This window comes from Pseudopodoces humilis, chromosome 6, assembly GCF_049639895.1.
Source record: "Pseudopodoces humilis isolate 2021_Gansu_Grassland_sample_001 chromosome 6, ASM4963989v1, whole genome shotgun sequence".
Lineage (NCBI taxonomy): Eukaryota > Metazoa > Chordata > Aves > Passeriformes > Paridae > Pseudopodoces > Pseudopodoces humilis.
The window spans coordinates 70,010,998-70,033,513 of NC_142205.1; the positions used below are offsets into that span (position 1 = coordinate 70,010,998).

General features: G+C 45.3%; 2 protein-coding genes across 5 annotated transcripts; one reads left to right on the forward strand and one right to left on the reverse strand.

Moving 5' to 3' along the window:
* Nucleotides 1–70: 70 nt before the first annotated feature.
* GTF2E2 (general transcription factor IIE subunit 2) lies at nucleotides 71–21,103 on the forward strand. Of its 3 annotated transcripts, none has more exons than XM_005532163.3 (8): nucleotides 71–158; nucleotides 758–924; nucleotides 10,490–10,581; nucleotides 10,971–11,078; nucleotides 11,644–11,826; nucleotides 12,305–12,398; nucleotides 19,446–19,561; nucleotides 20,243–21,103. In XM_005532163.3, exons 2-8 carry the CDS (start codon nucleotides 762–764, stop codon nucleotides 20,360–20,362), a joined length of 876 nt encoding a protein of 291 aa, XP_005532220.1. In that variant the 5' UTR covers nucleotides 71–158; nucleotides 758–761; the 3' UTR covers nucleotides 20,363–21,103. The 3 variants fall into 3 exon arrangements, with proteins under 3 accessions (XP_005532220.1, XP_014116215.1, XP_087912631.1); XM_014260740.2 differs by lacking the exon at nucleotides 71–158 and adding an exon at nucleotides 252–529; XM_088056505.1 differs by lacking the exon at nucleotides 71–158 and adding an exon at nucleotides 521–660.
* On the reverse strand, nucleotides 3,933–8,841 carry SMIM18 (small integral membrane protein 18). 2 transcript variants are annotated; one of them, XM_088056774.1, is made up of 2 exons: nucleotides 8,758–8,841; nucleotides 3,933–5,637 (listed from the first exon to the last, which is right to left on the reverse strand). In XM_088056774.1, exon 2 carries the CDS (start codon nucleotides 5,590–5,592, stop codon nucleotides 5,296–5,298), a length of 297 nt encoding a protein of 98 aa, XP_087912900.1. In that variant the 5' UTR covers nucleotides 5,593–5,637; nucleotides 8,758–8,841; the 3' UTR covers nucleotides 3,933–5,295. The 2 variants fall into 2 exon arrangements, with proteins under 2 accessions (XP_087912900.1, XP_087912901.1); XM_088056775.1 differs by having other exon boundaries at nucleotides 8,754–8,823.
* Nucleotides 21,104–22,516: the final 1,413 nt, after the last annotated feature.

The following is a 22,516-nucleotide window of genomic DNA, read 5'->3' on the forward strand; positions in this document are numbered from 1 at the left end:
CAATAAAAAGATTTAAATAAATAACCTCTTTGTGTGTGGCTGTGGCTGTGGGCAGGCCCCGGGCCGCGTTGCCATGGCGACGGGCCGGCCGTTTCCGGGGCGGGGCGCGCGGCGCATGCCGGGAGCGGCATGGCTCGCTAGGCGGCGGCGGCGCGCGGGTGAGCGGGCGCGCGCAGGGGCCGCCGTGAGGGGACGGGGAGGGGGGGCAGGGACCGGGACCGGGACAGGAGCGGAGAGGGGGATGTGGGAGCGGCTTCCCCGCTCTGTGCGCGGGTGTAGGGGCGGCGAGGCACCGGCATCCTCCGACCGGTGGTTTCCGGTCGCCCGCCCGCCGCGCTGCTACTTTGTTCCGTCCTGCCGGTGGCTGTGAGGTCCCTCCTTAACCTGGTGCTCGGCTGTGCTGGCCAGCTGTGGCCCTGAGGGCTGGTTCGGCATTCCCATTCACACTCCTTAAGGTTCCGGTAGTGCACTGACACCTTTACTTTGTTCTTGAAGTCCATATTCGGGAAAAGGAGGAGCAGCCAAAGAAGTAAGTTGCACCCCGGGGACGCGGTCACAGCAGCAATCCTGACACAGCTCACGGAGCCTTTGGAAGACACTCCCAGGCCCACTGTGGGATTCTGGCCGGGTCCTGTGTAGGGCTAAGAGTTGGACTCAGTGGTGGGACCCTCAGCATATTCCGTGGTAAACTGATACTTCTGCTCCTAAAGTACCTCAGTGACGCCGACACCTTTTTCTCGCCTTTTCCCCGTGGCAGAATCATGGACCCCAGCTTGCTGAGGGAGCGGGAGCTGTTTAAAAAGCGAGCCCTCTCCACGCCGGCCGTAGAGAAACGCCCAGCACTCTCCTCGGACTCCTCCGCTTCCAAGAAGAAGAAGGCCAAGGTAGAACAAGGGGGCTCCTCCAGCTCAAAACAAAACACAGGTGGGTGGAAGTTTCCCGTCCAGCAGGTGCTTGGTGTTTCCCACTGTTTGCCTTTAAGCTGTGGTTTATTAATGTGAAGAACGCTGTATCTGTGAGTTGTGCTGGTGGCCGATGTCATTCTTTCTCTTAAATTGCCGCTTTTGTTAAGCAAGGCGCTTGCACAATGTGAAAAACACGTTCCCCGCTGTGCATATGTGCTAAGCCTCATCCAGCAGCTTGCTTGCTGTTGCTCCGTTGGAGGAACGCTACTGCCAAAATTCTTCATGTGAAACTGTGCTTTGCTTTGTGGTTTTTGGTGCTGGCTGGACAGGCAGTAGCAGCGGTGTCGTTTGTTTTCTCCCTGTTTGCCGTGTTGGATAGGGCCTGGAGCAGCATGGTCTAGTGGAAGATGTCCCCATGGCAGGGAGGTTGGAACTGGATGATATTTAGGCTCTCTTCCAGCCCAAACCATTCCATGATTCTGTGATTATTTCTGGCAGGAGAGCACCTAAAACATTTAAGTAACTGTTAAGTTGAAGGGTATTCATACATGAGATGGATTTTGCAGGGTGCATCTTGTCTGGCTTGCATGTTGTAATTAGCTGTTGTCCTTGTTTCACCTGGGAGCTAAGCTTTGCTCATGAGCACCAGGCATTCCAGAGGTTTCTGCCTCTTTTACTGAGGAGTTGTGGCGTTTCCTGGGGGCGGTGGCACTGGTAATGCCTCTCTCAGTATCGAATCAACAGTTAATAAAGAGGCACCAAAAATAGTGGGAGTGTGTGGAAAGTGTGGCACCGGGGAGAGGATTTGCTCTGAAAGCAGTGGCAGTTCTCAAGTGCACTTTAAAGGTCAGATCAAATGCCAGGAGTTACTAAACCACAAAATACCCTGTTGTGCAAACTCAGTCCATGCTCATATTTTGAATAATACCACACGTGGCTCTCTCCTAAAATCCAAAAGAAACAATGGAGCTAAAAACAACAGAGAAGAATGTCAGGGAGTTTGGAGGAGTGAAGCATCTTCTGTCCCAGGGGAAGAGTTGGGAATTTGGGTATGTGTCTGCAGCTTCTCAGGCACCAAATAAAGTATCAGCCAGACATTCTAAAATAAATCAAGGGAGGCCAGGTTTCCATCCATCCCTTTTTCACACTCTCCAAATAAAACAAAATTCTACGTAGAATATTCTAAGCTGCGTCACTGGGGTGAACGGGGTTTGCTGGGAAAAAGGGACAGGGAGTCAGGGAGAGGGTAGAGGGTACAAACGTGAGTCTGATCCGGAGGATTTGAGCAGATAAAGAAGGTTTTGTTTTGTTTCTGTGTTTTTGGTGGCCTGAGGGTTTCTTCAAGTGGTTTTGTGGCTGTCAGACACTTACACAAACAGGGACCCAGCATGCCTCTGAGGAAATAAAATTGATCTTTTATGCTGCTGGCTGCGTTCCAGGCAGTACCAGAAAGGTTACAGGGTTTCTACAATGTTTTTATGCTACGGAGTCAAAATCCATTGCCTCAAAACCCTCTTTTTATTTCACTTGCCTGATTGGCAGGTGCCTGCCTGGCTGTGTGGGTGTCAGAGGTGGGTCTGGGGAGGTGGAGTAAAACCCTGATCTTGAGGAATCTCTGTCCCACCACCCCAAAGAAACAAAAACCGGGGGGGTCACTGCTAGTTTTGTTGTGTAGCAGCCACAGAGGTGATAAATGGAGTTTGTTTGTGTGTTGGCACTGATAGTCCCTGGCTGTGTAGTGCCCACAGGTCCTCCCTCACTCTGTGATTCTGTGACTCAGAGAACCTGCCCTTTTCACTTTTGGGGGGAGGAGAGGTATGGAGACCATGCTAATTAATCTTTAAATTAAAAAGCACAGCTGAATCTGGCCTGTCTGTGAAGTCTGGCTCTAAGCTTCCCACTGCTCTTACAGCAATTGCTATACAGATTTCACTATCATTATTTCAAATCATTATTTCAACAAGTTAGCTGAAAATATTCAAAGCTAGTTTACTCAGTTCAGAATAGGAACTGGAAAATGAACGAAATGGATCAAATCTGTTTGTTTCATTTTATTAATCAGTAGTAAATTGTGGCTGTGGTCTTAGTCCAAAGACCTTTGTCTCAGCGGTCTCTGCCAACAGTAGTCAAGAGCCGAAATCTTCAGGGGCTATTTCGTGGGAAAGAATCGTCCTGAGTCTTCTCTGGTACTGTGCAAGGGGACACCTTTGTCTTCTGTTTCTTGTGCCCACAGCCATTCCCCTTTGTAGACCTGTGAAATAAAAAAAGCTGGGATGAGTCCCAAGGTTTGTCATTCCGTGTGCTTCTCGGGAAGGCGCTGCCAGAGCAGTAGAGGCTGCGTGTTGCACACACTGCCCTCTGCTGTGCAGCCGTGATGGGCGTTTTGTGGGAATGCTGCAAGTGTCCAGGGCATTTGCTTTTAGGAAAGAGACATTAATTAATTCAGTGCATCCCAATGGCTGCTGTGGCCTCTTGAGCAGGACTTTCCAGTCTGATGCTGTCGCCTACAGCAGGTGACGTGTCATTGTTGTCACCACTGACATTTTCTTTGTCATACGTCTTGGTGGGAGTCCTAAATTGTCTTGTACTTGGAGTTTCCATCAGTTGTGCTTTTGATTTTGAGCTTGAAGCATTCTCTGCACGGGGGACTGGTCCTGGCCAAACTTGACTGTAAGAAGTGTGTCTGGGATGAGTGGTTGTGAGGATTTGTGACTGCAGGAGGGAGTTTGCTTCTCCAGGTGAATCACTGGACTAGCTGTGCTAGTTCATTGTGCCCTGGGTGTCTTGTGACTCCATCTCACCAACCAGGAGCAGCATGTGTCTATTAGCAAGTCTTCCACTGTGTCCAGATCTTCTGGAGCTTAGTCATGCTCAACCTGAGAGAGGGATTTGATATGTATATGTATATATATATATATATATATATATGAAAAAAAAAGATCATTATAGGTACTGGCCATAGCACAAAGGGTTTTCAGACATGGATGGACTGTGAAGTCACTTATGGCTGTGGCCATTTGGGTGGGTTTTGTCTCCATGGCAGGAATGTTTTCTGGGGTTGATACAGTTAAATAACTTGTCCGGTGTGTAGCTTTGCTCAGGGACATTTCTGTGTGGGTTCAGGAGTGGGAAGGACTTGCCAGGAGTTACTGATGGCCAGGCTGCTGTTGGACACTGTTGTTACAGTTGTCATTTGTAGCTGCAAAACTTGAAGGCTTTTAAAAATCCCAGACACAACATAGCTACAGAGGACTGGTGAGCCAGAGGTGTGAGTGTTGTGTGGTCAGGACGTGAGGAAGGGGTGAGTGTGAACTCTGGGATGTATCAGCAGGGAGATGAAGCCAAGGGAGATTCTCTTGTGCACAGTGAAGCTGCCCTCTTAGCTCAGCGCTGTTCCTGTTGTGGCCTCCTGTGTGAAACTTGCTGGCACCTGAAAGCTGCATCCCCTTCTTCAGTGTGGGAGGTCTGTGGCCCATCTCCCTGCGATCTTGGCAAGAGCTCCATCAGTTCCAGTTGGCTTTGGAAGTTTGGCATAGGGATGACAGATCCAGCATGTGCAATTCCCTGTAGTGTTGTGGTTGCCACAGAAGCAGCTGCTTTGGGGTTCAGAATTGGCTCTGTTCATTTCCAGCAGGATTTTTGGAAAGGGTCAGATATTCTGAAGGTAATGGGTTACACAGGTCTTAACAGCCAGAAGTGGTTGGCCAGACTGCATATGAAGTAAGGGGAGAACAGTTCCCTGGAACTGAAGAAGTGGGGAAAGAAAGGGTCAAACTACCCTTAGGAGGACTAGAAAAGACCGCTTTAGGGATGCATTTCTGGTTGGCTTAGTTTTCCTCCCACCACCCTCTCTCCTAAAAGCAAGAAACCCATACCAAAAAGTGCTGCCAAAGGCTAAAATTTACCCAGTCATCTCCTGCCATTCAACCCTTCTCTCCCAACTTTTTTGTTACCCCTTGTCTGTCTGTCCTGTCCCTGTGTGGTTGACTTGGTGGGACAACACTGCTGTCTTTGCACTGAATATGATGAGGCTGTTGAACATTTTATAAGTGTTTTCTTCAGTTAAACAGCACAGTTTTATGCATGTTAGGCAAAATTTGTTCAGTCAGGTAGACAAAATTCTATTCTAGTCACCCAATATAAACAGCAAAAGTTCATCTAAAAGCAAAGACCTTTTTCCCTCCCATAGCACTGCAATAGATTGTCTTTCTGCCAAACACTTGGAAAGCCTTTGCAATTATTCCACCTCACATCCAGAGATAAAATTGCAACCGTGGATATTTAAGTCCAAAAGAAAAAAGCACGTGACTTGCTCATTTGTAAGGTACAAGAGGCTTCATTTGAGGTGTCAAACTGAGTTTGCTCTCCAAGTGCAGGTGCTCAGTGCTTCCTACACCACCTCCATTTCACGCTTCCTGAAGCTGTTCATCATTGCTCTGACGGGATTGGGCTCGTTCTCCAAGTCTTTGACAGTTTTGTTTTTCACGCAGCAGCAGCAGTCCAGCAGCTCATACAGGAAAGCCAGCACCACCAGAGAAACTACAGTGAAGATGAATATGATCAGGATAACAAAGCAGGCAGTGTTCCAGTTGTCATGGAAAGGGTAAATTTTTTGCACTTGGAAGCCCAGATACTGGGAAATGGATGTAGTAGTCTCATTCCAGTGAGTGCTGTTGAGGGTTGCCATTCTTGAAGAGCAGTCTGAGTAGGCTCACTGGCACAGATTTGGGAGCTGAAACACAAAAACAAAGCTGTTGAGGACTCTGTCAATCAAAGACATGCTGTGATATTTATCACAAATTGCAGCTACCTAAATACAGAAATCCATGCAAACCTGGATTGTTGCATGCTCATATTTGCTCACCAAAATATCAAACTCCAGATGTGTAAGTTTGTGATAGGACTGGAATATTTATTTTGGCAGCATCTGGTTCTTGCAGGCATCATGCTGTATAAGTTACTCAGGAATGAGAGCGCTTTGCTTCTTTATTTCAATTATATGCACAAACAGAAAGCTTACAAACTTAGATTGTCAAGGTGTTCAGTGGTTTCAGCCACCTGTCCGTCGTCAGCCTTGAGGCTGCCACTTGCATGGTGGGAAAGGCCTTATTATTTTGGAATTTTGGAATCACCTGCAAAACCTCTCTTGACTTCAGGAGAGCAGATTTCCTGACCCATTCATTCCACTGCTGAGTAGTTTCTGCTGGAGAAACTTTGCTGCCCAGATGGCACTGAGAGTGTTTGGGAATCTTGTTTGTGGTGCTGTAGTCATCAGGGGGGATGACAAGGAATACCCAACCCTTTCTGTGAGGAGGTCTGATTTCTTATTTTCAACTCTGCCTAACCCTGGCCCCAGTGCTGTCTGTTGGCACCCAGTAGAGGAGGAGGAGGCTGCTCTGTGGTGTGGGGGGAGATGAAGCAAGAAAGGCTTCAGCAAATCTGCCTTTGCTCTGTAGTCCAATGTAATAAAAATTGTCCAAGGAGCTACAGTAACTTGTGATTATCTGCTGTGGCTGTAGGACGTCATAATAACCTTTGAATCCCACAGGCAGTTGAAAATTGGGTGTGGGAGGAGGAGATTAAGTCAGGTCTCCATATTTCCTTGAGGAAATGGCAAGGTGTTTTTAGGCGGAGCATGGTGGTGGTGGTGTCTGCTAAAGCAGTCTGAGCACCTGTCTTTATTTCTGTGAAGTTATTAAATGAAAGGATATAGTGAAAACCAGGATCATGCTGCCAAACCAGCTTGTGATCTATGCCTTATTTCTGTTTTTCAAATATTACATATTTTGTCCTTTATACTTCTGCCTTCAATGGATTTAAATTGAAACCAAAGAGCTTTGTTGTTGGGAAGGTCCCTGGCATTAGGGTTCCATTGGAGCAGTTGCAGCAACTTTTCCTCTGTGAAATCTCTGAGTACACAAATTAGTAGTTGAACATACAAAGTACAACTGAGGTGGATGGGATTAATTAAATTGTTGGTGGTTTGTTTTTTTTTTTCCTTAAACAAAAGTTTACAGAGCAAATCCAACCTAAAAATATTCCTGGCTTGAGTCAGGTCCTGGCTTCAAGAGAGTGGCTTGATTTGGTCACGGTCTGGGAAGGAAACTCAGCCAACCTGTTATGGGGCTAAAAGTCAAGAGGGTTTTGGGAGGGGTGGCTTGAAGGCTTAATTTAAAATAATCCATGAGAGAAAGAGAGAGGGAGGAGCTGAATAAAAGGATTTGGAGTCCACTTTGAGGAGTACTTAAAATAAGCAGGACTTTAATTGTGTATTTTAAATGACAAGAGAATACCTTTGGGAAAGAAAGGAGTTTTGGTTTGAACTTTGTTAACAGATTTCCAAGACTGAGGGTTTAGTTGGAATTGTTATGCCTAAGTTTGCTCGCTCTGTAGACCCCAGGCACAAAAATAGACTGTTTCTCTGATGCAAAATTTAGTCATTTTTGGTGTTTTTTGGGTTTTTTTGATTTATATTGGTCAAAGTGATCAAGATCTGGGGCCGCTGGAGGGATTGTCCAGCTCTGCACTGTGTAGCCAGGACCCTTTTCCAGCCCAGCTCTCTGCCAAGGCAGTAGCTCTGTTCCCAGGAAAAGAGGAGCATCTCGGGCACGGCATGGCCAGGCAGGAGCCGGCAGCAGAGCGCAGTGCAGCAGCCATTCCCTTCCCACTCCACAGCCAGCCCCTTCCCACTCCACAGCCACCAACAGTGGTTTGCACAGTGGAGAGATATTTGTCTTTATGCCAGGAGGTGGAATTTAATGCTCCTTGAGGAGGAGGAGGATGATCTCCTTAGATTTGAATGAGGCGAGGCAGATAAAGACCAGCTACTCTTTGCTGTAGTTATTAAAATACAAGGCTGAAGTAGCTGTTGCCGACTGTTCAGAATTAAAACAGCACAAATGAGGTTAGTTCCTTGAAAGCTGTCAAAAATGGGCTGGTTTCCTGCAGTTTTATTTATTTTGTAATGGCACAGTACAGATTCGTATCGTCAACCGGTCTGATTTGCCATCAAGTCAGTAATTGTATGTATCCAAAATGCAGTGAGTTAAATATTTAATGAACTGGTTCCTCTAATATCTGCGCTAGGTTTTAATTTAAAAGCATTAGCATCTTTGGGCACTGCAGAGGAGCAGCTTTATTTGAAATCATATTCGTGGAGCAGAGGGTAATGACTGGCAGAAAATCCTTTTAATGCAGCACTGAGGAGCTCCTGTTTAAGAAAGCACTGAGCAGACATCTCGGGGTAAAAGCATTTACAGATCTCAGGTGCATTCTACCCCGGCTGTTTGTGTCCTATCGATGGCTGCTCCAGTATTTCCAAAGATAACAGCAGGCAGCGGGATTTTTTCCCTAGCCAGTGTATAGCACATTTCCAGAACAGGTTTCTCTTCCACACACACAGATCTCTTTTAGGCAGCCTAATTTACAGAATACCCCCTGGGAGGTAACATTTCTCACATTTCATCTGGAGCTGTCTTTGTTTTAAGGAAAACCCTTTCGCTGTCATTTCTGTGAAAACACACAGAATCAATCACAAGGAATGTGAGGCTGCAGGAAACCAGCCACCTCCCCTGTAAGGACGAAATCCATTTTGTTTACCGAATCTTGGCTTGTGTTAGCTTTGCTGTAAGATGGAGTGGTCATCAATTTTCCATTAGTGCACAGATGGTGAAAGTGCTTGTCTGATCGTGCAAGGCAAGCTCCTGCGCGTTCAGCGGGATAAATCCCGCTCAGCCTAGAGAAAAATCATTCTGATTCCAAGAAGCTTTTACAGGTTCTCAGCTTACAGGCATATTTTCTTTCAGTAATCAAGATAAACCTCAGAGAATGTTATAAAATGATACACACCTACCTCTCGTGTGAAAGGATGCTGAGAGAGCGCCGTTCTGGTCCCTTTTTTTAGTGCAGCCTATGGCACAGCTAAGATGGAGCTTTCCTTCCATTGGCCAGAGCACGATGCTGCTGACAACTTCCTTTGTGCTCATTTGCATCGAGCCCTCAACCCCAGGAGTAAATCATTCATAAACATGACTCTTTCTGTCTGGAATAAGAAGCAAACCCCTCCCTGTTGTTGTTTTTTAGGATGGGATGAGCTCGTTAGCAGGGGATCGCCTTGGCCACCACCCAGCTCTGCTTTGTGCTGGAATCAGCCATCAAACCATGACGTTTGAAGTGTTAATATCTGCGGATTTCCAGCCTCACCGTGTGGTTAGATTCTCTTGTCATGAACTCTAGCAGGCTGCAGCCAGGCAGATTAAACAAGATAATCTTCCTGATTCAATTGGCAGATCAAAAACAGCTAAGTTGTCTTGACTGTTTGTTGTACCTCTGAATTTATTTTGGTCACTTCAGATCTTTCATTACATTTATGGTTTTTTCTATTTATTTCTAAAATGCCCTACATAGACATTAATTTTTAATCTTAAAAGGGAACCCTGTAGGGGAAAATCCCTGTGGGCTGCATCTTCAGAGGGAGCCAGCTTTTGTTTTTCTTCCTTTTGCCATCTTAATTTAGTAACCAGAATAAAATATTCTTCTGTAGCTGGAGTTACACTGATCCTTCTGTGTTAATTTTAGAATTGTTGTGCTGTGTAGATCCTCTAAGACAATGTCATGTAACAGCTTCAAGATTCTGTTCTTTTCTCTCCCTTCACGGGTTTTTCCACAGAAATAATAGGAGCTCCTATCTCTGAGATAGCTCTTGTCCTGTCAGATGTGCTTAGAAATCACCAGAGGATTCAACAATCCCCGTGGTGACAAAGAGAGGATGTTATTCTTCTGGAGTAGCTGAAATCCAAAGAAACTGTTGCCATTGGGTTTGAGCAATGTTGTGCTGGTAATGAGCCTGTGGCTTGTGACAGCGGTTTGTGGATATTTGTGTTTAATGTGCTGTGCTAAGAGCTGGCGTTAATGAAATGGTCATTAACGACCTTGCAAGAATTTTTGAATTTTTGAAACAAAAAGATAGCAAACCTCATTATAAAGACAACCAGAATTGACAACAGAGGGGATTCTGAGTTGTTGTTCCAGTGGTGCAACACACCAGGTTGAATTGGTTTGCGTTTGTATGGGTCTGTTTAATAAATTCTCCACTAGAGCTACTTTAAACAATAATTTTTTAAAAAATCACAGCTTTCCTTTACCTGCTGTGTAACCACTGAGTGCCTTTTGGGAAGAAGGGAAGCTTTCTGTCCCCATGTCAGCAGCAGGAAGGTATTGGTGGAGCAAATGCAGTGCATTATTTCAGCGTGGATTAATGTAGTGAAAATGATTATGGGATGTTAAGCCACCGAATTAAACACGTTCTCTTGTGGCAGTAACTCTGCAGTCACTTGCTGCTTTCTTAACTTTTTTTTGTGGAGTTCTGCTCAGAAATGTCCCAGAGCTGTGTCCTCTGAGTCTCTGGGTCTGGATCAAGACATGTGCAAGGACTCACCTGAGGGTGGCTGCTTCTGCCACTGCTGTTTCTGACCATCACTGTCGTGTCAAAAGCTGCTGGAAGCAGAGTGAGAACGTGATGGAGCTCAGAGCCAACAGGAAGGTATCGAGGCATCCTCTTAATTGTTGGTTTTCTTTCCTTGTAGACCACAGCAATGGATCATTTAACTTGAAAGCCCTTTCAGGAGGCTCTGGCTACAAGTTTGGAGTCCTTGCTAAAATAGTGAACTATATGAAGGTATGATGGTTTTGGTGTAAAATAATACTGGTTTTAAATACTCTAATTATTTCTTGTCCTGTGGTAGCTGGAAAATGCTGAATGTTTCAACCTCTGAAGTTCTTTTACTGCAAGAGTGAGAATTTCAAGAAACTGCTTGTTAAATTCCAAGTGCTGTCAGTAAATGAAATTGTCAGCATATTGTTCCATAACTGAAATCCCAGGTCACTTTACAACCAAGATAATGGGGTTTATATGCAGGACTTTCAAGATGCTGTCAGGTTCTGGGATTCCTGGGCTATTGGTCAAAATGAAGTGTAATTTAGTGCCAACCTTAGTTACTTTTTGGTGACTTGAGTTGCTGAATCAAGTGAGTACAGAACTGTAATAGGTCCTGTTTGCTTTTCCAGACCCGGCACCAGCGCGGTGATACACATCCATTAACCCTGGAAGAGATACTGGATGAAACACAGCACTTAGATATTGGGCTCAAACAGAAACAATGGTTAATGAGCGAGGTAAAGAAAACACATCTTCAGGTTTTCATTAAAGCATTCTGATAAAGCTCAATTACACACATTTATTAAATTATTAAATATGTAATCTCACCTTCAAGAAACTACTAAGACTGTAATGTTCCTTGCTGCCAGCACTAATATTCTGGGGAACAGAAACCTCTGCTCTGGCAGTATTGGTTGTGAAGGAAGCTTGACTTTGCTGAAGTCTTTCAAAAGGTAGCTCCAGCTTTCTTCCATAATGAACCAGAATATCAAAATGGAATGGAAGAGCTCCTCCCAAGAAGCGTATATAAAATTATCGCTGAGCTTTTGCCAGATGAGAAAAGGTAAACAAAATACCCCACAGCACCAAAATCGGGTCCCTTCTCTGTTAGAGGTGCTCTGTGTCGTGGTGAATTGTGCCTGAGCTGGTGGATCTCAGATCCAAGGGTTTAAAATCCATTTAAACTCAAACCTCCAGCCTGGCAGCTGTAACATGATGGCTCATGTGCTCAAAAGCACACCAGGAAAAAAGTGCTAAGTATCTGCACTCTTTCAAGGTTTGAAATTTCCAACCCTGTTACAGGCTCTAGTCAACAATCCGAAAATAGAAGTTGTGGATGGGAAGTATGCTTTCAAACCCAAGTACAACTTGAAAGACAAAAAGGCTCTGCTCAGGCTCTTGGACAAGCATGACCAGCGAGGGCTGGGAGGAATCCTTCTGGAAGACATCGAGGAAGGGCTGCCCAACGCACAGAAAGCCATAAAGGTGAGGAACACGTGTCTGCAGTTCAGCTGGTTCACTTCTCAGAGGGAAGAGAGACACTAAAACAAAGTTTTCTCATGAGTTGTTTGTGTTCTTTTGATAACTCAGAAGCTATTTCAGCAGATCCATTATTGTGGCCTTTTCTGTATTCCATCCTTCACGTTCAGATTTGCCCTGATATCAGCACAGCTCTCAGAGCTCTTTCTCACGAAGGACTTCTGATCTCACACATTCCAACCTTAGGCATTTAGTTCTGCTTTCACACCTTGACCTCAGTCCTTTGAATCTCTTGATTTATAATAAATAAATTTTAAAAATTGTGATAAATATTTTGATTTATTAGTGTGCTCATGTGTTTCATGCCAGCTGCTTTGCAGCTTCTCCAGTTGTTGCTTTTTGTAGCACAGGGTCTGGCTCTGTTGGAGACCTTCAGCTTGGAAACAAAGTGGTTTTGAGTTGTTCTTTTGCATTTGTTTTTGAGGCTTTAGGGGACCAGATCATCTTTGTCAATCGCCCTGATAAGAAGAAAATTCTTTTCTACAATGACAAGAGCTGTCACTTTGCTGTGGACGAAGGTAGGTGTTGTTTTACTTTTGGTTGATCTGAATTCATCTTAAGCACCTCTGTGTGTAAGCAGACTTCAGGTAGAGCTTTTAAGGTGATAATGAAATATTAGGTGTGTCCAGATGCAAGGGGAATGTTTATATTCACATGGGGCTAATGAAACCAGCAAGTGGGTCCAGTGGTAAATATCCTCTGCTTTATGATGAGTACATTGGAACATGGTACCAGAAATCTAAGAGTTGTCTTCAAGAGCAGCAGTACAGAAGAAACTAAAAACCACCTCACTGTCATTAAAATGGCATCTAACATTTTGCCGCTTAAGGGGAAGCCCAAAAAAACCCAAAAAGAATGATTGGTGCACGATTTTTGTTGGGTTTTTTTCCAGTTTATTAACTATGTGCCTTTTATTGGTGAATGCAGCAAGAGGCCGTGAATGGAGGTGAAGGAGGAAGCACAGAGGGATGAGATGTGAGCAGAATTCTTGAGAAGGGGGTGGTTACAGCTGGGAGGAGGGCACTGGGACAGTGCTCCTGCCCGGGGCTGGAGTGGATTTGGGGCTTCACAGGTTCAGTGTGTTTGCTGTGTCATAAATGCTCTGGTGCCCTTTTATGCACAGAAATTAATTACAGGAATCAGTCTGTGTTCCAATAATGACAGTAATGACATTAATGCCAACATCAGGTGTCTGTAAATGCAGAAAGGGGAAGGCAGTCTGTGTCAGAATATCTTGTTTTGAATGACTCAGTGACACCGAGCACTTCCTTTTGTTAATGTATTTTTCTTGTAACGTGACACGTAAAGCCATTGCATCACACAGCATCACATTATGTATGGTAAAAAAGAAGAGTTTTGATACAAAGCTGAACTGCTCTACTTACAGGACCACAGGGGGATGCATAAAGATCTTTTTTATCTTTGCCTACCTCCAAGGGAATCTTTATTTCCAGTAGAATTTAGCCACTGAAGATGTGTATCATTAACTCTTTGTTATGTACTGAGAGTACACACTTGTAATCTCAGTAAAAATAGCTTTGTTTCACAGAGGGGATTAAATAGAGGTGACATCTACAGCATTTAAAAGCATGAAAAATATTTCAAAAGGTGGAAGTGAATTTCTTTTTAAACAATAATTTCTGTAATTTCTCGGTAGCAGCGGTGAAACTATATGCAGAATGGGGAATTTCTGATTTCCAAATGTTCAGGAGTTTGCCATGAACCCTGTCATTCTGTTGAGGCAGTGCCTCTTCAGTCCATCAGCCCACAGTTTTATGGCCAAAACATTTAGAAATCAATGCTCTTGCAGTAACTTTTGGGACACAGCTTTGAAGTTTTAGCCACTGGTGGTATCATAGTCGTGTTGCTAAATGAATGTTTTTTCTTGTGCAATTTTTTCCAGATAGCAGGAGCCCAAGCATACTAACAGAGTTATCAGAGGGAGGTCTCTACCCTGTTGCTATTAGCTTGTAGTAATTCCAGGATAAACCCTGAAATTTCATAACAGAGCCCATTTTGTTAAGATGTAGAGAGAGGCATCAGGCAGCCAGCCTAAACCCCGGGCTCTTCTTAGACAGGACACGTTGTAGCACACCCGTGATTGCTGAGGAGCTGAGGAGCAAGCAATACAAGCTTTGGCTGTTAGAGGGAGGAAGAGGTTAAAAAAGCCCTTTAAAACTCCTGGCCTCCTGCTGAAGCAAGGCATTTAAGCCTGCAGTGTGTGTCCTGAAGGGATCCAGTGTGCGGTGTTTGTAGTTCAAGGTGGCTCTGCTTCCTTTTATCCGCAGGTGGCAGCAGCTTCCCATCCCAGCCAGAAGTGATGTTTTGTTGTTGCTCTGTTCCTGCTGGTTTTGGTTTTCCTTTTGATTCTTTGTTCTGAGAGGGGGAAGAATATTTTCTCTTTTGTGACTATTGTGATCCACCTGCATATGCCACAGTGCTGGAAACATCCCCGAGTAGGTTCACTCACTCATTGCAACTGGAGCAGGTCCTTCTTCCAAGCATCCTGTGATGAAGGAAGCCCATCCTTCCTGAGCAGCTTGGCTTTAGGGTTATTTCCAGAGCAGCAGAAGGGTGTCTCTTAGGGAGTCACTGGCAGAATTGTCTGTGCACAGGATGAGTTGTGACACGTCTCTGCCTTAGCAATGCTATTGCAGCTCATTATCTCCGGCAACGTTAAAATGAAGTTTTTTAAAGCCTGCAAAATAAGCCTTGAAGTGTTGGCAGACTCTTTGATCTAGCAGCCGATGACAGTTCAAAATATGTTTCTAGTTTAATGTTTATCCTCAGAAATAAGGTCTCTGTGCTCCTCGGTGCACGGTGCTGCCGTATGACATCTCAGTTCAGAACGTGTGTTGGCTGAGGTTGATAGCCTTGAAAAGTCGGGTGTCCTCTCCCACTGCTGCCTGAGCTCCATCAGCAGAGAAAGAGGAGCTGCCAGGGCAATTTGGAGCTCTGCTGCCTGGAGCAGTGGGAGGACCTGCTTTCTGGCAGTGCCTGCCTCTGAAACTTGATGGCTGAACAAGCTTTTCTTTCTCCCCCTGTGAAAATGAATCCAAATGTATCGCAGCAACGGGAGCGGTGCCTATATATCGTGATCTCAAGGGTACTGGAGAAGGTTTTAGCAGTAAGGCACGGCTTTTGTTCTTCCTTTTATGTGATTAGCCGAGGAAGGTTCAGATTGCATGTGTTCCTTCTGGACTTCCTGGCTAATTAATCTACTGTCAGCGGTGTGGAGCTGAAAGTGTTTATAAAAGCAGGGCCAGATTTCAGGTGCTTCAGCCAAGTCAAGCGCTGCCTTTTTGTGCTGGGGCGAAGCACTTTGCATGTGAACAAGGCTTTCACCCCTGTGCTGAATGCTGAAAGGCCAGTTTGATTGCCTAACTGCTAGAGATGGTATCTTTCCTAGCTGAATGCACTCTAGGAAGTATTTTCATGCTAAAAAATTCGGATACCTCATTATTTTAAAACTCTTCCTAAGCCTTTGAAAGGCTGTAGAGAATGGCCAAAGCTTCTTAAATTTGACACTGTAAAAACTGCGTGGGATCAGTGCTGACTTAGGGCTGTGGTGGTCGAGGGACAGCACAGATTTAGCATCAAACACCTTTTCCTTCTGGTATAAATCCAGTGCTGCGTTCCCTGGAACTGTTAGGACTGTTGTTTCTTCCCTTCTACACTGTAATTGTCTGGTTTTGTCCTTTGCTCAGCTTTTGGCTTGGCTCACTGAAGATTTTTAAGCTGTTTTTAATCTCTGGCAGATTTTATTACCTGTGTGATGTATCAGTTTATCTCCACAACCATCTCAACCTTTCTGCAAGAGCAGGTGAGGCAGTCAGAAATGCTGGGATAAGCCTCTCCAAAGTCACCAGGCAGTCATTTACCCATGACTTCATTCCCCAAATGTAAGCATTTATAGAAAGGAAGTGTGTTAGAGGATAATCACTCAGGGAATGTCAGTGCAAATTGTTTTCATCTATGAGGCGCCTCGTGATGCTGTAAAATCGAGGTAACTGTGCATCCTTACCCCTTGGGTGTTCCAGAGAGAGAAGGTGTCTGCAAAATCTTTGTTACGCTGCCCTCTGCTTATCTCTGTGTTGGTTCCTGCTGGTCAGAGCTCATTGTTTTGGGTCTGGGCACGCAGACTTCACGTTGCTGGAGATGTCACCAAACATCTAAACTGGCTTTTCAGCCAGCTCCTGGTTTCATTTCCTCCTCTCAGTACTTGAGAGAGCAGAATTGAGCTCTGTGGATGAGCAAGGAGGCAGCCTGTGAGTAGTGTTGGTTCTGTCCAGTTTCTGAGTTAAAATGTTTTAGTTTGCAAATTGAAAATCAGATTGTTAGATATTGTGTGTAGGATTTGCTCGTGACACTTGCCTCAGTACTGCGATCACAGCTTTCTGCCTCTTCTCAGGAGGATCTGCCTTGGAATCAGGACTTGAAAGCTGTGTGGAAAATGCAAATCTCTGTGAGGGTTCAAACCTGCATGGCTTTGACCAGAAACTCCTGGGGAAATTTCTCCCCTGGGGATTTTTTCTGGGCTCTATCTTGTCAAAGCAGCCTAAGCCGTGCAGAGATTGTCAGCTTGCCTGAGTGCAGCCTGCTGCGGTCAGGTGAAGCCTTGCTGTCTTTTTATCCTCCTGTAGCCATTTTACTTTCATTCTGGCTGATGTATAAAATAATTTAGTGGCTCAAAGAGAAGAGTCTGTCACCTTTTCTGTGCTGTGATGGTGTCAAGATCACCCAGAAGCGAACAAGACACGGAGAAGGAAAATTGCATGTGCTCTGCAATCATAATGGCTACAGGCACCGCAGGAATGCATACTTCCCAACCTGTTCTCCATGGCTGGCTGGAGCAGGCCAGCATGTGGGGAGCTTCCTGCATCCCCTTCCACTCCTCACACCAGCACTGAGCTTCCTTGTGCCCTGTCCACAGAGAAAAGAAAGACCTTGTGAAAAATGGATCTGGTATATTGAAGTCTTCCCTAGGAGCTGCATTGTGCCTCTGTTGTCTGCTCTTCAGACATGCAGCAAAGGCCAGGGTGGCAGCATTTCTGATTCTTTGCAAGGAAGCTGGGAAAAATCTTTCCCTATGTCAGGTCAAGGGTATTTTTTCTGAGGTGCAGAAATACCACAGCTACAAATGCAGAGGGTTGTTTCTTGAGAGCTGTAGTTGTTGCCAGCTTTTCCCACAGGTTCTCATATTTCTGAGAGGATGTCACAATAATTCAGAGAGTGTATTCCCAAGGTCTAAACTTTCCCTAGTTGATAGGGGCATAGTCCTTGGAGACTTAAAAACCTGACAGGTAATGTGTAAATGGTTCAGTGCCAGCCATCCAGCTGCTCTCTTTCTTCAGACCTTGCATTGAGCCCAGTGTCTGGTGTTACACCAAGTCAGTTTTGTGATGAGATGATGGATGGATCTCCCTTTCCTTTTAGATGACACACTAAAGTGCAGACAGCTCACAGGCACTGAAGGGTGGCAGCTCCCTGTGCTTCTCCAGCTTTATCCTGTACTTTCAGTTCCACACCAGACCTTCGATACAGAGTGTTTCCATGTCGTTGTGACTCCCTCTTTCCCGGGCAATGAAGTGTTTTAAAGCCCTACATGGAGCTCCAGGATGGGAAGAGGATTCTTTTGCAATTACTGCAATCAAAGCAGTAGTGCTGAAAGCAGCCTGATTTATGGAGGAGTTTTTAAATGGAGTTGCAGAATGTGATACAGTGACTCTGGTGGGGCCAATTAGTGGATTAAATTATCTGTATGTAAAGCCCATTTTAGCTCTGCAGTTTTGGATCTTGGTGCCTGTTCCATTTGTATTTCTTGGCCGAGTTTAAGAGGTGGATGTGAAGCTGGAGTGATGTTATAACCATGGCACTACAAGAAATGCAGAGAGCAGCGTAGTTAGATATTAACTGTGATCTGCACTTCTGTGCATGCTGATCCCTGAAGAGCTGACCATTTATTTTCTAGTGTTTAATTTTTCACTTCTGTTCCCCAGAAGAATGTAGACCGGTTTAACCTTAAGCACCTATCTTCAGCTTTCCTTTTTTTTTGCACCAGGGCGTATTTGTCCATATATTCTGAGCTCTAATGAGGAGACACATTTGTTTGCAGCAGGATATCATAAATAAGAGGACAAACCTTCTCCACCAGGATGAGGTGAGGGATGATCTGTGATAGCAGGCACCGCCAGCTATGCTGAAAGCCTGGAATCCCCATCAAAATGGATGAGCAGATGGAGAATGTCATGACTCCAGTGTCAGTCCTTGCATTAAGGGATGTGCACACTGATCCCAGGGTGCTGGATAGCCTCTGTGAGAAACAGGCTGTGAGCTAATTCCCTGTAACCAACAGTGGGGTTTTGACAGGTTCGGGTTCTCTTCAAAACCGCTGCATTACCAAAAATGAACACTGTCGTTCTTCGCTGGTGAAATTCCTTCCTTTTGTTTCCTGGAAAGCTGGCACAATCTCTTACTTTTGGCAACAGGAGGAAGAGAAATGCCTGAGAGCATAGGAAAACAAGGTGCCTTAGGTAGGGAATCGTTCCAAGGGCAGGAACTGGGTTGGTTTCATACACTCTGGTTTGGTTGCAGCGTGCCCAGAGCCGGGGTGGGTATCTGTGGCAAACGGGCACTGGAGCATCTCATCCCCTGCTGCACGGGACAGATACCCTTAAGCATGCAGAGGTTGTGGTTGTTTTGACAACTGTAAACTAAATTTATCTGGAAATAAAAGGAAAAATTTAGTCTTGCCTTGCTATGTGTGCCTCGTGTTTTATTTATAGTTTGTTAGCCAGACCTGCTGACAGGATGTATCTTAACTCTCTGCCTGGGGAATGAAGGGAGGTAGGATCGTACCAGCCGCTGCCTGGAGAAGGCATTCCAGAGGCTCTGTGAAACTTTACGTGAGGCAGAAAGTGTGCAGGCAGATGGCAGCTGCTCTAATTAAGACTTACTGTCTCTGTCTGTTTTCCTGCTGCTGTGGTTTTTAAGGTGTCTCTCTTCTTTTTAACACCAGAGGAATTTTAGTACTTTGTTATGGTATGGATCGTGTTGCAGTGATAAACGGGCTCAGGGCCACTGAAGTAAACGTCTTGAACCTTCAGCAAATTAGACGATGGGATGACAAGTCTGCCGAGTCAGTGGCAGCTGAAGATGTGTAAATGAAGTTGCCATTTATGGTTAGTGATTGCCCTTCATCAGGATCTGTGAAACTCCTTCCCAGCCTACACAGGTCTAGAGATTCCAGGCAAAAGGAGACTCCAGTAGCAAATAAACATGAAAAGCACGGGTTGCCTGCGGGTGCTCCTGATGCTCGAGTGCAGTTTAGCCTGAGGGTGTTGTGTTGTTGTTTTGCTGGTTGGAGTTCCATCTTTTCTGGTTTTGGGTGTTTTTGGCAGTGCATCAGCAGGAAGGCTGTGCTGAGTGAGTGCCTGCTGGCGGTGACAGACTGACGTGCCAGAATGTTTCAGTGTTTGAAATCAAGTCTCTCTCCTTCTCTTCCTGTGGGGTCTTTGCCCAGGGTCTGCTCACAGGGATATATAAAACTGGGTTTGTCGTTTCAGAATTCCAGAAGCTGTGGAGGAGCATTCCAGTGGATTCTATGGATGAGGAGAAGATAGAGGAGTATCTGAAACGACAGGGTATTTCTTCCATGCAAGAAACCGGACCAAAGAAAATAGTAAGAGATACAAATTGTAGATCTTCCTGGGAAATTCCCCCTTCCTGATCCCACAGTGTTAATTCCAAAACTTGCTGGTGAGCCTGTGCATGGCTTTGTGGAGCTTGGGGAAGTGTGACCAGTGTTAAAAACCGGAAAAACCAAGTCCTGCATCCAGTCCATGATAAAAATCAGTCTGTGATTTTTGTGACTCGTTAGTGCCAGTGTAATTAATTTGAGCAGCATCAAAAGAGGGCGAACAGAAATCCCTGTGAGCTCCACGGTGGAAGCTTCTGTTTGAAGCTTTACAGTGCATCAAGAGTAGTAGTATTTTGGGAGGAAGTGTTGGGGGTGGGGTTTAACTTTCCTGCTAAACAGCTTTGAAATCCTGGTGGGATTGTGGATAGAACTGTGGGGCATCTACCTGCTTCTGTAGCTGCATGGGGTGGTTTGGAACCTGCACTTACAAATGGCACCTTTACTACTGGGCCTGGGATACCTTGGCTCTGCTCTATCCCCAGGGTCATCTCCCTGCCTGGATTGGAATTGGATGCTGTTGCTTCTCCAAGAGCCAGAACTTCCCTTCCCTGCCCATCCTGGTTCTGGCAGAGCTCATCTTTCGCAGCAGTCGTGACCAGCACGGTGTCACACGTCAGGTCAGACGTCACAGGTCTTCTGACTCCTGTTTGTTTCTTCTTGCAGGCCCCCATTCAGAGGAGGAAGAAACCTGCTTCTCAGAAGAAACGCCGGTTTAAGACTCACAATGACCATTTGGTTGGAGTATTAAAAGATTACTCTGATGTGGTTCCTGGCAAGCAGTGAGCGGTTGAGTTCAGGAGCAAACACGCGTTTCTAGACGGGCTTGCTGCTGCTGGGGCTCGGTGTCTGCTCACAGAAGGACTGACTGTATATAATAATGTGATGTGTTTCCCCCACCCCAGCAACTGCCGAGGTGAAACAGGTCAGTTTAAGAGCAAGTGTGAGCTACTAAATTTAGAGGTTAATTTAATTAGCTAATGGGAAACGTTTCTTTGAGTAAGAGGTTCTCACTAGTTGCCTGTTGGCATAGGGTGATAAATGGTGCTCAGCATGTAATGCAGGAATTCCTGCTCAGTGCTTAACTCTGCTGTTACATTGCTTAATGGGTATTTACCTGGAATTACTTACAAGGGGCTTTCTAGTGGGATTGAATTCAGCATTTGTTTTACCTGTTTCAGGAAAACCTTTTCCTAAAATCACTGCAGGCAAAGTTTCTTTCACAAATACACCCCGGTTTGTAAGCTTCTTCCTTGCCATGGGACTGAACTTTACTGAAGGGCGGTGATATCTGAGACTCAAACTCAGAAAACCCCCTCTCCCTAAAATCCCAGCAGGCTGTGGGATGGGATGCAGCCAGAGCCTTCCTAATGTTAATTAGGAATTGCCCTTGGCAATGTCTCCTCACTGTTGTGGGTACAAGTGTGTTGCACGTTCTGCTCTGTGCACAGGAGGGAAATAAAACAACAGTGTAATAGTGTTTTGGGTTTTTTTTCCTTTTAAGTAATAAATTTTCAATGCAGGTTTCCAGTGTTGCTTCCTTAAAGAACGAGAGAATCGGCAACTTTTGTGCTTGTTATGTTTTCCTTTTCATGGAGGTAAAGGAATCTTTGCTGTATTTTTCCTCCTCTCAGTGGTAAAAAAAAGCTCTGCTGTTCTGGGCTAACGCTGTCATCCTTCTAAGGATGGCTGGGGAGAGGAGAGGAACCACCTTAAATGCAAGCTCCCTGTAGATGCCTGGTGTTCTGTGCAGCACAGCCTTACGTGGAATGTGGCCAAATCATGTCCTCTAGATAACTTATTTTTATGTTCCGAACCAGAGTCGGTCAATGCTGATCCTGTTTGCACGGCGCTGCAGGAGAGGAGCTGTTCCTCCGCTCTTCCAGGGTTAGGATCAAAGATAAAAGAGGTGCCTGCAGCTCCCCACCGACGGCAGATCGCTGCTGCCTGAGCAGCACGGGCTGTTGTCTTGCTTGATGCAGTCGGGGTGGAAGCAGAGGCTGTCGGGTGTGGGCACGTGAGCAGATGAAGAATGAGGCTTTGTTGCTGTCGCTGTGAACAAGTTCTGTCAGCTTGGGGAAATACGCTTCCGTAAGTGCAGCGTTTATCCTCCTGGTTTTAAAGGCTGCTCTTGTGAGAAACAGACAGTGCTTCCAGCGTTGCACATGTCAGCCTTGTTTAAGGAGCTGCCAAATGCCATTAGGAGGTTTCTTCTATTATTTTTATATATATATATATATTTCATGCTTTTAAAATATATATATTTATAAGAGCATGCTGCTCCAGATAGTTCTGAAAGTCTTTTTCTTTCCTCTGTTTTCCAGGTCAGCACAAACAATTCTTCTTGGTGCTTTTTAGTTTTCAATTAAAGCTCTGCTTTAAGTACTTACAGCACACTTGCGAAACTGTTAGCCTCTCTTCTGTCATCTTCACTCAAGGAAAAAAGGTTCCCTTCCATCTTCTGCATTTTTGAGCAGTGATTCTTTTTTGATGGTGGTGCTTGGACAAAAGCAGAGCTCTGAGTTGCCTTTCCTGCCTTTGGGGAGTCTCCTGGAGTAACTTCCCAGTTGTCTTACATAACACTGCCCCTTCCTCTGTGAACCAAAGCTGGCTGTAAGGTAGGCTACCTGCTTTGTTTCTCTGCTCAAGTGATTAGGATAATAGAGTCTGAGTCTAAAGAAAACGCCTCCAGCTACTTGGAAAGATTAAAAATATGTTAGGTCAAAAAACAGGAGAGTAGGAAAGGGAAAGTGACTGTGAGCTCTGTGTGCTGCACTGGCCTGGTCAGGCTCCAGTGTTCAAAGGAACAAAAGGGTCCAGGTGGTGTCCAGTTGGAAAGACTGAATTAGATGCTTTGCCTCACTGGTGGATGTCTTCTGCTCCGCAATAGTAGCGGAACGGGCATAAATAAGTTTTGCAGCTTGTTAGGGTAAAATCTAA

Excerpts from the sequence above, each read along its gene's own strand:
- GTF2E2 (XM_005532163.3), top strand. The coding sequence starts at position 762 with ATGGACCCCAGCTTGCTGAGGGAGCGGGAGCTGTTTAAAAAGCGAGCC. Across the intron at positions 925-10,489 it reads CAGCTCAAAACAAAACACAG|ACCACAGCAATGGATCATTT; the intron begins GTGGGTGGAAGT and ends CTTTCCTTGTAG. Across the intron at positions 11,827-12,304 it reads ACGCACAGAAAGCCATAAAG|GCTTTAGGGGACCAGATCAT; the intron begins GTGAGGAACACG and ends TTTGTTTTTGAG.
- SMIM18 (XM_088056774.1), bottom strand. The coding sequence starts at position 5,592 with ATGGCAACCCTCAACAGCACTCACTGGAATGAGACTACTACATCCATT.